Here is a 16,114-nt window from a genome sequence, read left to right on the forward strand (position 1 = left end):
AAATTAGATGGAAAACTTATGAAATTACACAGGCACAAATTTAGTGGTCTGGGCACGAATTATGTATTTTAAGTCCTATTTTAAACCAATTCCATTGCTCCATTTGACCAAATTCCTACCTATTTCACTAGTATGCCTTCCATTCTATCAATTGAGCCCAAGAAAGTGCCCATTCAACTAGTAGGACTAACCTATGAAGTGCACAAGTTGGGAATTGAGCCATTTTTACAAAAAATTAAAAAATCCAATTTAAAAATAGTTAAAAATAAACAATGTAGACATTCCAGGTGCTAAAACATTTCCACTGTTCATCAGTCATGTCCCCAGGTCTCCTATAATACACCTGCTTTTCATTTAATTCATAATCACACAAAAAGATCAGATTTACCTTATTTCTCGGATAATTAAAATATAACCAGGAATGATTGGTCATGGTTTCTAATGTCCCTGTAATTGAATCAAACCTATTTAAAGCCCATAAAAGGGCCATAGAGGGCCTTACATGTCCTCAGGGAAATTGTCAAAAATCACACATTTCTGCTACAGGTCAGCTATCACTAATCCGGCATCATTGGGACCTGTAGTGTGCCAGATTAGTGAGTTTGCTGGATTACAGAGTGGTCAGGCTAGAATACACCTAATGAACCTATCAGAGACTCTCCTACATTTTCCTCATTTTCATCACTGCTTTCTCCTCCACTGGCTTGTTGCTGTGGATTTACAACCATCTGCACAATTTATGAGTCAGTATAATGATGAAATTTGAATCAGTATACTGATTGAGTCACTATAATGATGAAATCTGAAATTATGCTAGCTGAAATTAGTGCCAGATTACTGATGAAACTGGATAACTGATTGCCGGATTAGTGATGGCCAACCTGTATTTTGATCTCAGTTTCAAGCTACTTCTGGTTATACAACCAACCAGAATTATCTCTTTCAGTAGTATGTCTTCCATTCTGTTAAATGATACCAAAAACAGTGAGTAAAGCCACAAAAATTGTAGAAGACACCTGTATATAGATAATTACATACAGAACATTTAAAATGTTGCATGACAGTAAAATCATCATGATGTCTTTGCTCTCTTCATCTTTGTAGTTACCTAGTGATGATGAGAGTTTGGTGTCAACTAGTTTTGGTAGTGAGGTTGGATCACCGACAACTCCATGCACACCCTCTGCAACAAACGTATCTTCAACTACAGTGCCTTTGCATTCTCTTAATACACCACCATCTTCCAGGTAAATAAATCGTTGGTTTATTGCTGCCTTTAGTAGTCACCAGCCTTGTTTCATTTATAAAATTAGTAGTTAATTCTGTGAGGCATCAGGTCTATTGCAAAAGATGTAGATTTTGTTTTTGTTTTAACTGGCTGTTGCCCACTGAGGTAGGGGGACCCAAAAAAGAAACACTTTCACCATCATTCACACTATCACTGTTTTGCCAGAGGCATAAACTACAGACCCATTCATTGTTACTTCCATGTATTTTCTGCTGAAATAAAAATTTTGATTTTAATTTTTTATGTAAATAATTTAAGCATAAAATATACTCTGCTATTTACATTTTTCTTTTCTATTTTTAGACTGTTAAAAAAAATGGCACAAGACTTTGTTTTTAGGTCTCTAAATTTAAAAAAAATAAAATGCAATTTTAGTTGGTTGTCATGATGCACTATGTTTAATGCATTGCTTAAAGCTACAAATGTTACATAACTAATATTTCTTAAGGCTATATACAAATATGTGGTCAGCTGAATCACTTTCACCAGAAAATTTAATATTATGTAACTTAAACTTGTGGAACCAGCCTGTGCAAAATACACACACACTTGTTCAGGCCTTCCTTTCTCATTACATGCTGTTTTATAGTACTCTAAGGCTTTTTCTCTTGTTAAGATTAAATTAAATGATGCTTAAATTCTATCAAGAGCTGCAACACAACACAGACATAATACAAGGAATAAGTATTTATCTGACTTTCTACATGTACATCTCAACCTATTTTAAAACTCCATGCAATTATAAGGCTCAAAAATCTGGAACTTGCTTTCTGAAATTTCCAGAAGTTCATCATCTACCAACTTATTTAATAATGTTGTTAGCCCTTTCAGGGTCCAAGGCCAAAATCTGAAGTGGTGCCCCAGTGTCCAAGAATTTTCAAAAAAAAAAAAAAATTTATTTTTTCTTATGAAATGGTAGAGAATCTTTTTGTGAATGTAATAAAACAAAAAGTATGAAATTTGATGGAAAATTGACGAAATTATGCTCTCGTGAATTTTGGTGTGTCAGCGATATTTACGAATCAGCGATTTTGCCGACTTTGACTCCCATTTTAGGCCAATTACATTATTCCAGTCGACCAAATTCTTAGCTATTTCACTAGTATTACTTCTATTCTAACGATTGAGCACAAGAAATCGCCAAGTCAACTGTTTCAACTACAAAATAAAGTGACCGGAAATTGGTAATTTGGCCAATTTAACACAAATTTCAAAATATTCCAATTTCAAAATAGGGTCCAGAATAAACAATGTAGGTATTCCTGGAACTAAACTAACATTTCCTCTGTTCATTAGTTATGTTTTGAGGCTTTACAAATAAATTCCATTTTGATTTTTTATTCACATAATGAATTTTTATTCACACCAAAAAATAGAAGATTTACTGTTATGCAATATTGTAATAATTGTATAAATTTCATCACCACATTTGTGAATGTATATTAGACCCACCTGCTGGCATGTATTAGACGTGTGAAGTCGTTTGTTTACTCTTGAACATCGGCAAAAATTTAACATTTCCGCCACTTTGAGCTCAGTTTCAAGCCATTTCCAGTGCTAAAACCAATCAAAATTATCTCTATTTCTGTAATATGTCTTCCATTCTATCAAATGAGACTAAGAAATCACAAATACAACAATAAAAAACATACGAAAAAACACTGCAAAGTCGCTGTTTTAATCGAAAATCACGGTCCCAGTTTTTTTCTCTCATTATACACAGTGTGCTGCAGGATTTGTTTTATGTGGTGCACACATACCACATAGATGTATTCTCTTATATCTAGGCCCAAATTTACCACTCAGTTTATCAGAGTGAGCTGAGCTCATGACGTAGATCTACGGTTTGGACCCTGAACGTAAAGCCGTAGATCTACGGGACGGACCCTGAAAGGGTTAAAAGCCCGTAATAAATCTCTCATAAATGTTATATCCATTAACTGCCTGTAAAGGCTTATGCTTTGGTTTCACCACCTCAGTTCAGTCACTATAAAATGCAGATTTTTTAATCGATGTAAATTCTATGTAGTTTATTTGGAATTGACAAATTTCATTTGCAACCTGTCTCATTGTATTGTGATTGTAGTGTAATAGGTATTGCATAATTAGTGGTATGCTGGAGTGAATGATGATGAAAGTGTTTCTTCTTTTTCGGGTCACCTTGCCTCGGTGGGAAACAGTCCAGTGTATTAATAAAAAAAATTAGTGGCTCTCTTCTGTGCTTACATTTATATCAAATTATATAATATATCTCATTGTATGTATCTACTATAATTTCTTTGTCTCGTAAGGAATTTTCTAATTTTAATTTTTTTTTAATTTGAATACTACATAACTACATGTACATCTCTGTTATATTAAGAAGTTTTTTTTTTTTTTTTGGTCGTATCAGTTGCCTTTCCATTTATTATGTGGGGTATCCTTAAGCTTCTACCACATTATGAAATGCACTAGAAATTTTCTTGTAATTGAAAACTTACATTTCTCTATCAGAATGAGCACTCCAAAAAATCAGCGATTAATGGCCTTGAAAACTCCAAATGTGCAGAAAAAGAGTGTCCAGAGAATCCTGGATTTTGAAGAAGCACCGTGTAAAGAGGTGGGTTTCAGTTTTAATTTAGTTGCATTTGTTAAAACTGTCCAGGTGGTGGGTATAGAACTTAGTGATCAATATGCTTTTGAAATATTGTATTATGGGGAACATACAGTATGAGATATTTTCTCTAGACATTTGAAGTTTGATTATAGCAGGAGTAAAGAGTACAGTATTTGCCTGAGCTTTACAGTTCATCCAGCACTAGACACTCCACTTAATGATTTAGAAAAAGATGTGAGCAAACGTAAGAAAACATTTAAGTCCTGGGACCTTGATCACTTGTGAAGTGATCAAAGTCCCAGGTGTGACTCTTACAAAACTGTGATGGAGTGAATGATGATAATGAAAGTGTTTCTTCTTTTTTGGGTCACCCTGCCTTGGTGGGAGACAGCCGATGTGTTAATAAAATATAAAAATAATAAATTAAACTTTCAATTTTTCAGGAGGTTGTAAGCCAGAGAACAAGATCAAAGTTGCCATTAACAGAAACTCCACTCGAGTGTTTAGAAATGGCATTTAAACCTCCTGATGTCACAAAGGACATGTATGAAACTGAAGTTGATAATGATGATTGGAAGACCTTCCTAATTGACTTCATTCATCCATTAAGTATGAAACAAAATTTCAAACTGTACTTTCTGCATGGTTTTACTATTACCTATGCTTCAGTTTAGATATTAGTAGTTTTTAATATAGTAATAATAAATTAGCATATGAGGGGATTTTACAAAGCAGAAATAATAGAAGGATGGAGTATATGGAGTGTAAAAGAGGTTAAAGGAGTGTAAAAGGATAGTGTAAAATGATAGTGTCTTGCTTCTGGCAAGATAGTGATGGTGAAAGTGTTACTTTTTTTTGGGGTCACCATACCTTGGTGGGAGATGGCCAGTGTGTTAAAAAATTTAATTAATATTTTTATGACAGAGAACACTGAAGCTGGAGAGGATGAAGAGGCTGATCCTGAGTATAATATCTTAGAGGATAAAGAGGATGCATTGGATTTGAAGGAGGAAATGAGAGGAGATCGAGCTGTTCAAATTTCAAAGAAAGAAATTAATGAGCTGATGATTGAACTTTTCGACACACTTGGCAATAATGAAGGTACAGAATCTCTTCGAATGCATCTCTCTCAACTTAGTGGCCAGAAAGAAATTAAGAAGTCAACTGGTAAAACAAATTCAATGGGCCAAGCAAGTGAAAATAAGGTATGGACTTCACCTACTTCTTAAAAATGATGAATATTTGATTTTTACATATCACTTGGTGTTTTTACTGTGCTAATCATGTAGGTGCTCTAATGGACACCCTTACATATTAAGGCATATATTTAATTCCCTCACACTGACAAAATTATCACAGAAGAATATTTTAGACTTGGTATTCTGGGTGTTTATGAAAGCATGTGCATGCTGTCATCCTTGTCACAGTTGTCCATAGAGTTTTGTCCTTGGGAGTGAAGGGTCTAGTTCTTTTCACATTATTGACTTGGTGTCACTCACCTGCAGCATCACTTGCTGGTCTGCAGTATTTCTCATTTTCTAAATTGCCCATCTCTTAAATAATGTTTTTTCTAGCATTTAGTTTTTTGTTAAATTCATTTTAAGTTTTCACTTGCACATGCTTACAAGTAATCCTGATTTTCATTACACATTCTTGTTAAATATATTTTGCTAGATGTTCACTAATGTTGTATATTATTTCCACACTCCTTGGACTTGCTTCCACAACCAAACCAAATCAAACTCACCCATGACCACTTGTTTGCAGGTTCTCCTGCATCTTTCTATCTATCTTTGTTGCATGGCTGGGCTCCAGGAGTAGAAAAACTCTTGGAACTTGTCAAAGGTATTCCTATGATTTTAGGCCTTTCCATATTTGTTATGGTCTTTATAATTATTGGCGTGTCTGTAGGGATTTCATGGAGCTTTTGATTTTAAAAATTTAGTGGAGTATTTTACTTGATGCTGGTTATTTTAATTTGGCATGATTGTGTTTATGCTAAACTTGAATGTTAATAGATTTTATTTACTGCTATGAGTGCTGTGTGACATACTGTTAAAGTGCTCTGAAAATGTCACAACTATCACTACCAAGCCAAACTAACAATATCAGATGAAATACTGGGCAATCTTAGTAGAAAAAGCTACCATAGAAATATTTTTGCTATAGTAAAGTTTTCAAATTTTCTGCATTTTATCTACATGATTATTAACTTTGATATGCTTGGATGGGCAATGAAGCTTGCTGGAAACTGGGTACAGGTCCCCCATACTCAAGATTTTGTGTCGTCTTTCTTCTTTCAACAAACTGGCCATATCCCACTGAAGTAAGGTGGCCCAAAAAAAGAAAAACAAAAGTTTCTCGTTTTAACTTTAGTAATGTATACAGGAGAAGGGGTTAGCAGTCCCTTGCTCCTAGCATTTTAGTCACCTCTTAGGACGTGCATGGCTTACAGAGGAAGAATTCTATTCCACTTTCCCATGGAGATAGGAAGTAAAGAAGAACAAGAGCTAGTAAGAAAATAGAAAAAACCCAGAGGGGTGTGTATATATATGCTTGTACATGCATGTGTAGTGTGACCTAAGTGTAATTTTCTTATTTTTCATGAACACAGAATTTTTGCAGTATGGTTATTGGAAATCAACAGGCAAATGCCAGTTTAAGATGAAGCAAATATATTTTTCTCCTTGGGGAAGTGGATAAGAATTATTCCTCTGTAAGCCATGCATGTTGTAAGAGGTGGCTAAAATACTGGGAGCAAGGGGCTAGTAACCCCTTACCCTGTATAAATTACTAAAGGTCACTCTGCCTTTTCAGGATACAGCCAGTACGTTGAAACAAAAAACTGTTGCACCTTGTATCTAGATTACCTTACTACCACTGGCAATATGGAAGCTGCATTAATATTGTTTCAGGATGGCCCATCTCCTGGAACCATTTGGGTGGAGGCTCTGACAGCAGAATTTACCAAGACTCAATTACAAATTCTTCAGTGTCAGATGGTTCAGCATGTTCAACTACTGGCTACATCATCACTCATTTGCTATGGCACTTCTCTTCTCGATCATGTGGCTAATGGTTGCTTAGACCACCTGGTTAGTTAAACTTACATAAATGACTATTTTTTATGCTCTAGATGAATTTGTGATTTACGGTTCAGAGTGCTATTTGAATTGTAATGTTTGTGCACTTGTGGCAAAACAGCTGTTGAATGAGTGATGGTGAAATCTTGTGCTGAGTAAAAGATGTATACAATAAGCACAAATGTTAAGAGTGCTTCAACCTGGATTGATAAGGACTTGTTTGTTTGTGACTGTTCATTGTGAGCAACAATTTAAATAATGAAGGGAAGCTCTTCAGATTGTATTTTTTTTTTTTTATCATAGATGTTGCCTTTAGACAATTTACAGACCAGTAAAGTACGACTGTCTTATGAGAAATGACCTGCAGCTTATTAAGTGCGTTGCACTCTGGTAGGCTTGCTAGTGTCAATTTTGTGTGTGGCAGGAGTATGGCTGTGAGCCGACAGGTGGAGAAAGAGACATAATAAAAGGAAAACTTTTATTGCTACAACTACTTGATAAAGCCTCTTGTAGTTGAAACAATAATAAAATGTCTGGCTATAAGAGTCTTTTTTTACTTTTTTCTCTTGAACATTAAGATATAGGTCAATCTTAAGAACTAATTGCATTCATTATATATATCACTGCTCAATAATAATCCACATGGAGATAGGAACTCAGAAAAGCAGTTGATCTATATATTTTGACCCCTTGCTGGGGTCTTCTTCACACAATGTGTGGTGCGAATATTGTGCAGAGAATTTGGAAATTGGAGATCAGGAGGTGGTGTGGAGTCGCCAAAAATATTATTCAGTGGTCTGTGGTGGGTTTTTTAAGGTGGTTTGGACATTTAGAGAGGTTGGAAAAAAATAGGATGACTAGGAGGGCATGTAAATCTGGGGTGAAGGAAAGGGTCAAGAGAATTTGAATAGAAAGGAGCCAAAGGCATTAAGCTGAGGTCATCCGAGAGATTCACCAGCAATAAGAGCTAAAGGTGAGGCAGTACAGTTGAATAAAGAATAATGGGCAAAAAAGAAGCGGTGTCTGTTTAATTCATGAATTGTAATAAGAGTGAAAGTGAGATATAGATGATTCTGAGTGTTGATGCACCTAAGTGTGAGAGGTATGTTGAAAGGAGAAAAATTTTGGGAAATGCTAATTGAATGTCGAACCAGGTGAGAGAATCAATTTTTTTTCAAAAGGCCAAAGTTAATGACGCTAAGGCATAGGAGTGAAGTTAAGGTACCTGGAGTAAATGAGAGAAGGACCTTTAGATGAATTATGTTTGGAAAGAAATTTGATAATGCACAATTTGCATTACACATAAGCATCAATAGAGGAGAGGTGGATGTAATTATGAAGGATAAGCAGGCAGTTAACATTGGAAGTCTTGCCTCATGCAGGGCTGTGAGGCTAGAAGAAATCATGAAACAAATTACAGGTATATCATAGGCTTAGGCATCTGAGTTGCCTAGTATATGTATTTTTTTTTTTATTATTTTTAGGAAACTCTGAAGAAGACTGCTGATGAGAGTGACTTCAAGCAAACTTTCTTTCATCCATTCAATCTGGACCCAGCCATAGAAACCCTAAAGAACTTCAAGATTAAAACAGCAAACAGTGTTACCAGTGATACACAACTGTATGTTGTATAAACCTTTTATGTGTATTAATTAGGTGTAACATTGATGTTTGCATGAGATGCTTTACACTGTAATAGAAACCAATCCAGTGAGGAATTTTGATCCAAGAAATTGAAACTACCCACCCTTCTTTTTTATCAAACATGATTACTTTCCCTTTCCTAGGCATTGTATAATCTCTATGATTTTAGTGCTTCCATGTCTACCTGGATTGTGTTCCGAGAATCAATGCCCTCGCAGCCCGGCCCCAGACCAGGTCTCCTGGTGGATGATCTGCTCAGTTAGGTTGATCAAGCATTGATTTAAGAAACTTGCCCAGTTCCTTCTTGAAGACAGCAAGGGCTCTGTTAGTAATCCCTCTTATGCATGAAGAAAGGACGTTGAAAGGTCTTGACCCCTTCACACATATTGAGTTTTTCCATAGTGTACTTATTGCATCCCTGCTTTTCATTGGGGCTATTTTTGCACAGTTTGTTGTCAAGCTTCTTACCTTCATGGGGAATAATTTATGTGAGCAGATTTGGGACCAATCCCTGTAGAGTTTTCCAGGTGTAGATTATAATGTGCCATTTCCTCATATGTTCCAAGGAGTACAAATCAGGGGAATTAAAATGTTCCCAGTAATTTAGATGCTTAATTGAATCTGTGAGAGCAGTGTAGATTGTCTGCACATTCTCCAGGTCTACTTTAGTCTGCCTTGAAAAAAGATGCTAGCAAGACTGACGTCAGCATGCTACTGACGAGACTGTGACGTCAGCTTGCTGCTGGCTGGCAAGGCTGTGTTGTCAGCTTGCTGCTGGTTGGCAAGGCTGTGTCATCAGCTTGCTGCTGGCTGGCGAGGCTGTGATGTCAGCTTGCTGCTGGCTGGCGAGGCTGTGACATCAGCTTGCTGCTGGCTGGTGAGGTTGTGACGTCTGCTGCTGGCTGGCAAGGCTGTGATGTCAGCTTGCTGCTGGCTGGTGAAGCTGTGATGTCAGCTTGCTGCTGGCTGGCGAGGCTGTGTCATCAGCTTGCTGCTGGCTGGCGAGGCTGTGATGTCAGCTTACTGCTGGCTGGCGAGGCTGTGACATCAGCTTGCTGCTGGCTGGCGAGGCTGTGACGTCTGCTGCTGGCTGGCGAGGCTGTGACGTCAGCTTGCTGCTGGCTGGCAAGGCTGTGACATCAGCTTGCTGCTGCTGGCGAAGCTGTGACGTCAGCTTGCTGCTGGCTGGCGAGACTGTGACATCAGCTTGCTGCTGGCTGGCGAGGCTGTGACGTCAGCTTGCTGCTGGCTGGCGAGGCTGTGACGTCAGCTTGCTGCTGGCTGGCGAGGCTGTGACGTCAGCTTGCTGCTGGCTGGCGAGGCTGTGACGTCAGCCTGCTGCTGGCTGGCGAGACTGTGACGTCTGCTGCTGGCTGGCGAGGCTGTGACTTCAGCTTGCTGCTGGCTGGTGAGGCTGTGATGTCAGCTTGCTGCTGGCTGGCGAGGCTGTGACGTCAGCTTGCTGCTGGCTGGCGAGGCTGTGACGTCAGCTTGCTGCTGGCTGGCGAGGCTGTGACGTCAGCTTGCTGCTGGCTGGCGAGGCTGTGACGTCAGCTTGCTGCTGGCTGGCGAGGCTGTGACGTCAGCTTGCTGCTGGCTGGCGAGGCTGTGACGTCAGCTTGCTGCTGGCTGGCGAGGCTGTGACGTCAGCTTGCTGCTGGCTGGCGAGGCTGTGACGTCAGCTTGCTGCTGGCTGGCGAGGCTGTGACGTCAGCTTGCTGCTGGCTGGCGAGGCTGTGACGTCAGCTTGCTGCTGGCTGGCGAGGCTGTGACGTCAGCTTGCTGCTGGCTGGCGAGGCTGTGACGTCAGCTTGCTGCTGGCTGGCGAGGCTGTGACGTCAGCTTGCTGCTGGCTGGCGAGGCTGTGACGTCAGCTTGCTGCTGGCTGGCGAGGCTGTGACGTCAGCTTGCTGCTGGCTGGCGAGGCTGTGACGTCAGCTTGCTGCTGGCTGGCGAGGCTGTGACGTCAGCTTGCTGCTGGCTGGCGAGGCTGTGACGTCAGCTTGCTGCTGGCTGGCGAGGCTGTGACGTCAGCTTGCTGCTGGCTGGCGAGGCTGTGACGTCAGCTTGCTGCTGGCTGGCGAGGCTGTGACGTCAGCTTGCTGCTGGCTGGCGAGGCTGTGACGTCAGCTTGCTGCTGGCTGGCGAGGCTGTGACGTCAGCTTGCTGCTGGCTGGCGAGGCTGTGACGTCAGCTTGCTGCTGGCTGGCGAGGCTGTGACGTCAGCTTGCTGCTGGCTGGCGAGGCTGTGACGTCAGCTTGCTGCTGGCTGGCGAGGCTGTGACGTCAGCTTGCTGCTGGCTGGCGAGGCTGTGACGTCAGCTTGCTGCTGGCTGGCGAGGCTGTGACGTCAGCTTGCTGCTGGCTGGCGAGGCTGTGACGTCAGCTTGCTGCTGGCTGGCGAGGCTGTGACGTCAGCTTGCTGCTGGCTGGCGAGGCTGTGACGTCAGCTTGCTGCTGGCTGGCGAGGCTGTGACGTCAGCTTGCTGCTGGCTGGCGAGGCTGTGACGTCAGCTTGCTGCTGGCTGGCGAGGCTGTGACGTCAGCTTGCTGCTGGCTGGCGAGGCTGTGACGTCAGCTTGCTGCTGGCTGGCGAGGCTGTGACGTCAGCTTGCTGCTGGCTGGCGAGGCTGTGACGTCAGCTTGCTGCTGGCTGGCGAGGCTGTGACGTCAGCTTGCTGCTGGCTGGCGAGGCTGTGACGTCAGCTTGCTGCTGGCTGGCGAGGCTGTGACGTCAGCTTGCTGCTGGCTGGCGAGGCTGTGACGTCAGCTTGCTGCTGGCTGGCGAGGCTGTGACGTCAGCTTGCTGCTGGCTGGCGAGGCTGTGACGTCAGCTTGCTGCTGGCTGGCGAGGCTGTGACGTCAGCTTGCTGCTGGCTGGCGAGGCTGTGACGTCAGCTTGCTGCTGGCTGGCGAGGCTGTGACGTCAGCTTGCTGCTGGCTGGCGAGGCTGTGACGTCAGCTTGCTGCTGGCTGGCGAGGCTGTGACGTCAGCTTGCTGCTGGCTGGCGAGGCTGTGACGTCAGCTTGCTGCTGGCTGGCGAGGCTGTGACGTCAGCTTGCTGCTGGCTGGCGAGGCTGTGACGTCAGCTTGCTGCTGGCTGGCGAGGCTGTGACGTCAGCTTGCTGCTGGCTGGCGAGGCTGTGACGTCAGCTTGCTGCTGGCTGGCGAGGCTGTGACGTCAGCTTGCTGCTGGCTGGCGAGGCTGTGACGTCAGCTTGCTGCTGGCTGGCGAGGCTGTGACGTCAGCTTGCTGCTGGCTGGCGAGGCTGTGACGTCAGCTTGCTGCTGGCTGGCGAGGCTGTCAGAGACTGAATGAGTAATATAGAAAGCATTTCTTCTTTTTTGGGTCACTCTAACTAGGTGGGAGATGACAACCAGTTTAAAAATAAAATTTGTCTAATTGCTAAGAGAATAGTGTTTTTTTTATTTTGAAAATTTTTCCTTCTGTTACAGAAAAACTTGTACAACGGAGTTGAATCCAGTAGTAATCGAAGCAATATTGGAGTCGTTAGCTTTTCCATATCCTCGTCTGCTGCCAACCCGCATGTTCCAGCATCCAAACACTAGAGGCTTCAGCAAAACAATTTTTGTACCTTCTGAGGATATGTGAGTGCTCTAAATTAATTGTGAATATGTATGATAAGGACAGTAGGGTCTCGCCCTACTTCGGTGAGAGACAGCCACCAGTGGCCTCTGGTATGGGGGCAAGTCGCTTATTTTCCCGAATATGTCATTTGTGGTGACATTGAAGATCTAATAATTTTGATCTTTTCAGGTTAATTGCCTTAGGCTTGGAACGTTATTTGGATTCTAAATATCGCCAAGAAAAATGTAAAAAAAACCAATACCGACACCTGTTGGAAGCACTTTCGTTGACGGTTCAGAATATTTTGGTAGGAAAAACTTTAAGCCAAGCAACAACACGGGTGAAGAATATTAGATATCGCACAAATGAAGCTCCTAATAATCCAATACTGGTAAGTTCTTCGTTGTCATTGTCATCAATCATCATTCTCATTTGTGGCTTGATAATAATTGAAACCTCTAAGTTTCATTTCTAAGTGTGGATTATTTGTGAGCAAGAGAAAGTTATATTTGACTGGTTGTATTTCAAAGTGGTTCAACAAATGCTACAAGAAAGTAGTTTCTCGTAAATGCATTCAAAATTGCAAAATAATCCAAATTTTGAGGTTACTGTATTTCTGTTATCACAATTCATGTGGCAGCTCTAATTTAGTCTTTGTAACTTTTCTCATGTTCTAATTCCCCATTGCAAATATTTTTACTATTTATCTTTTCTATTCTGTGTAATAATGTCCAAAACAAAAATATGCACATTACTGTATTTTCTGGCAAATAAGGCACGCAACAGAAGTATCATAACGGTAAATCGGTAATCATAGTCAGGGGTTAATTACCCTCTTACTTTATGCTAAAGCGTAACCCAAAGCCTACCCTTGACCCTGACCTTGAGCATATAAAGCACAGGGTGATTTTCCAAGACTTTTTGTGGGGAAAAAAGGCATGCCTATATTATATGCCAGAAAATGCAGTAAGTTAGAATTAAATGTTTAATAGAGAACAGATTCATTCATGTTGTAAGATGTTAGATGTGTATATAATTAAAAAAGTTATGATTCCTGGTTTCATAATCGTAAATATATTTTTTAATCAAAGATGTTCTCTGTTTTTGTAACAGCAATACTTTGAGACAGGTAAAGTGGATCTTACACCAGCAGAGGTAGAGGCATCACTGCCTTGTGTTCCTTGTCCTGTGCAAAACTTTCCAGAGTCTTCCTTGAAAAAGCCTTACCAAAGCATTATACAAAAACGTAATGCTACTCTTAAACTTGCATTACAAGAGATTTCTCTGAAGGCAGCTCAGGCGTTTGACACAAGAGAGAGAGAAGCAAAATATCGTGGTGCTTTAACTTTAAAAAAACCGGTAAGGAATCTTCACATTTAATTTTAATTGGTAATTTTGGGTACAGTAAATTAAATTTTTGTGTCATTGTCATAAACTAATCCTCTCTACACTTTTGTCACTTTTTTTTACTACTATTTTTATTCACATTTAATCATATCATCATAACCAGCAGCTGGTCTTCATTGATAAATCAGAATTGGCTGTGGGGATGGGGTCTCCTGTTGTCTTGTCAGCAGTAATTTATGAATTATTACATTCAGAGCTTGAAGTTGTTACTGTAATGTTTGTCCCCATGAATCTTAGTTTTTTATAAACACTGCTCCCCTCAAGGAAGGCTCCTTGATGTTGGTGAGGGGCTCTTGATTTAGGGAATTGGATCTGTGCTCCAGTTCCCCGAATTAAGCCTGAATGCCTTCCACATCCCCCCCCCCCCCAGGTGCTGTATAATCTTCCGGGTTTAGCGCTTCCCCCTTGATTATAATAATAATAATATAAACACTGCTTTACCATCATTTGTGAATAATATTTACATCAGTTAACAACTCCCTTTGAATTGTGATAGCCAGGCACTTTTGGAAATAGTAATAGTGAACATGTTTGTATGTTTGTACCTTGATGGGAAGAAAAGTTTTTCAACAATCAATTTCATTAGCATGTAGATATGTACTGTATATCATGAATATTATTATATTAGATTTAGAAGAAACAGTTCCATTGCACTTTTTCGTAGGATTAGCATTCTGTAAATTTTGGTATATGATCAAGTGTTCAGGTAATTAAAGAAAGGAACATTTTTTCCAGAATGCTTTAAAATGTTTAACCTGTAGTGAAGATATTGCTGTAGATCATTTTTAGGCTTGACCATTTTGAATTTTGAGGCTAGGCTGGAAAATATTTGTTTTTTTCATTGGTACAGATTTTGTCTTATATTTCTTTTCAGATTCAGAACATTGTGATCATTCAGTCTTCTGGATGTAGCAACCGACTTCCATTAACACCTGATACAGTGCAACCGTTCACCACCTACAGCCATATTGTTAACCCAAGCGTTGTTTATCACCCTCCTCCTCCTCCTCCTCCTCCTCCTCCTGTTAATATCCCCAAAATACATGTGGTGAGGATGCAGGATTTGGAATCCTCAGTGTGCAAAGCTCAGAGTAGCAGTTTTAACCAATCTGGTTCTTCTGTCAATCTTGGCACTCAGGCTACTTCTGCTGATACTCTTAAACAAGACTGTTCTAGTAATCAATCTTGTGAGGAGATTATGAGGGAAAATGAAATTAATTTATCAGCCGACTCGTTGCCCTCAAATCCCGGATCTAATTTAATGTCAAGTAATGATGGAGAATCTGGTATAATGTCTGTAGATAGGTCTCGATATGAAGAAAGTGGTAGAGGGGATACTGCCAGAGAAATAAAATCCCCTCCAATGAAAACTTCAAAATTAAACTGTGAACCTTCAAAAGCAATACTGGAATTGAATGAGAGTTCTGATAAGAATGGCAATAGCATTAAGTGTATTACACAAGACAGTCAAAATCACAGTTATGCTCAAGTAAATACAGATAATAGGGATAGAAAAGGAGATATTAACCTGAAACAGAAGAGAAAATGCAATGAGGACGCTGATGATAGTATAACAAGTGACACTGAATCCTTACCAGATTTAATTGGAAAGCCGAAAGAAAATGAAAAGATTGGCAAAATTAAAATGAAGAATGATGAACAGTTTATAGGTATATCATCAGTAGGTACAGTGGATAAAGGAGAGCTGGACATTCACAGACCACCACCAAGAACACATTCTGATATACCTGTTGATATACCTTCTTTGTCAACCACTCCAAATAAGTCTAATGATGTTTCTTTATCACCACTTGACACTCCAGCTACCATAATACCACCAAACAAATCTCATGATGCACCTGTTAAGGTAATAGGACATGTCAAACAAACTGATCTTTCCTCCGTTGCTAAAAAAGATGAAATAAAATTGGTAAATAGATCTAGTCATGGAAGTCACTTGGAACCTGTTGCATCCATCGCCTCTCGTGTAATGCCATTGTGTATTGCAAGATTTTCAAGTGAGAAAAGTGTTCCATTGTCTGATAAAGGTACAGGGCTTAATGCAAAAGAATCTCAAAGTGATTTTTGCAAAAGGACCTCTTTGGAAAATAAAAATGTAGTGGTACAAAATCCTGTGGTGCAGAATGCAAACTGGACTCCAGAATTGATGTCTGCAGTTACACAGAATCAAGCTTCCACCCAGAGCACCAGCATAACTCTTGTAACATCAGTTTACCAAAGCCCAATTTTCTCTTCAGAAGTAGACAAAGCTAGCCCATTAAACCTAATTCACATCTCTCCTCAAAAAACAAAGGCAACTTACCGAAGGATTTCACCTGCAAAGAGTTTCAGAGCTCCAATAAAAACCTCTCCTTTAAAACAGGTCTCGCCAATTTTACGCAAATATCATAAATATTCCCCAAAGAAGAGACGCCTGAGATCTGAAAAAAAGCTTTCCCCAATTCTGCCAAAAGTATCAGTGAGTATGAATGTAGTATTATTTTTA

General features: G+C 40.4%; 1 protein-coding gene across 2 annotated transcripts in view; it reads left to right on the top strand.

Annotated features, from left to right (window-relative positions):
* mute (muscle wasted) overlaps positions 1-16,114 on the top strand; it is a 49,674-nt gene that overhangs the window by 10,931 nt on the left and 22,629 nt on the right. For both annotated transcript variants that reach the window (XM_053783488.2, XM_053783489.2), the window contains exons 8-17: positions 1,105-1,247; positions 3,782-3,887; positions 4,328-4,493; positions 4,809-5,089; positions 6,800-6,979; positions 8,452-8,588; positions 12,069-12,221; positions 12,391-12,592; positions 13,315-13,560; positions 14,483-16,087. In XM_053783488.2, coding sequence (XP_053639463.1) covers positions 1,105-1,247; positions 3,782-3,887; positions 4,328-4,493; positions 4,809-5,089; positions 6,800-6,979; positions 8,452-8,588; positions 12,069-12,221; positions 12,391-12,592; positions 13,315-13,560; positions 14,483-16,087 — 3,219 coding nt within the window. The remainder of the gene's footprint in view (positions 1-1,104; positions 1,248-3,781; positions 3,888-4,327; positions 4,494-4,808; positions 5,090-6,799; positions 6,980-8,451; positions 8,589-12,068; positions 12,222-12,390; positions 12,593-13,314; positions 13,561-14,482; positions 16,088-16,114) is intronic.

Source organism: Cherax quadricarinatus, chromosome 34 (assembly GCF_038502225.1).
Source record: "Cherax quadricarinatus isolate ZL_2023a chromosome 34, ASM3850222v1, whole genome shotgun sequence".
Classification (NCBI taxonomy): Eukaryota; Metazoa; Arthropoda; class Malacostraca; order Decapoda; family Parastacidae; genus Cherax; species Cherax quadricarinatus.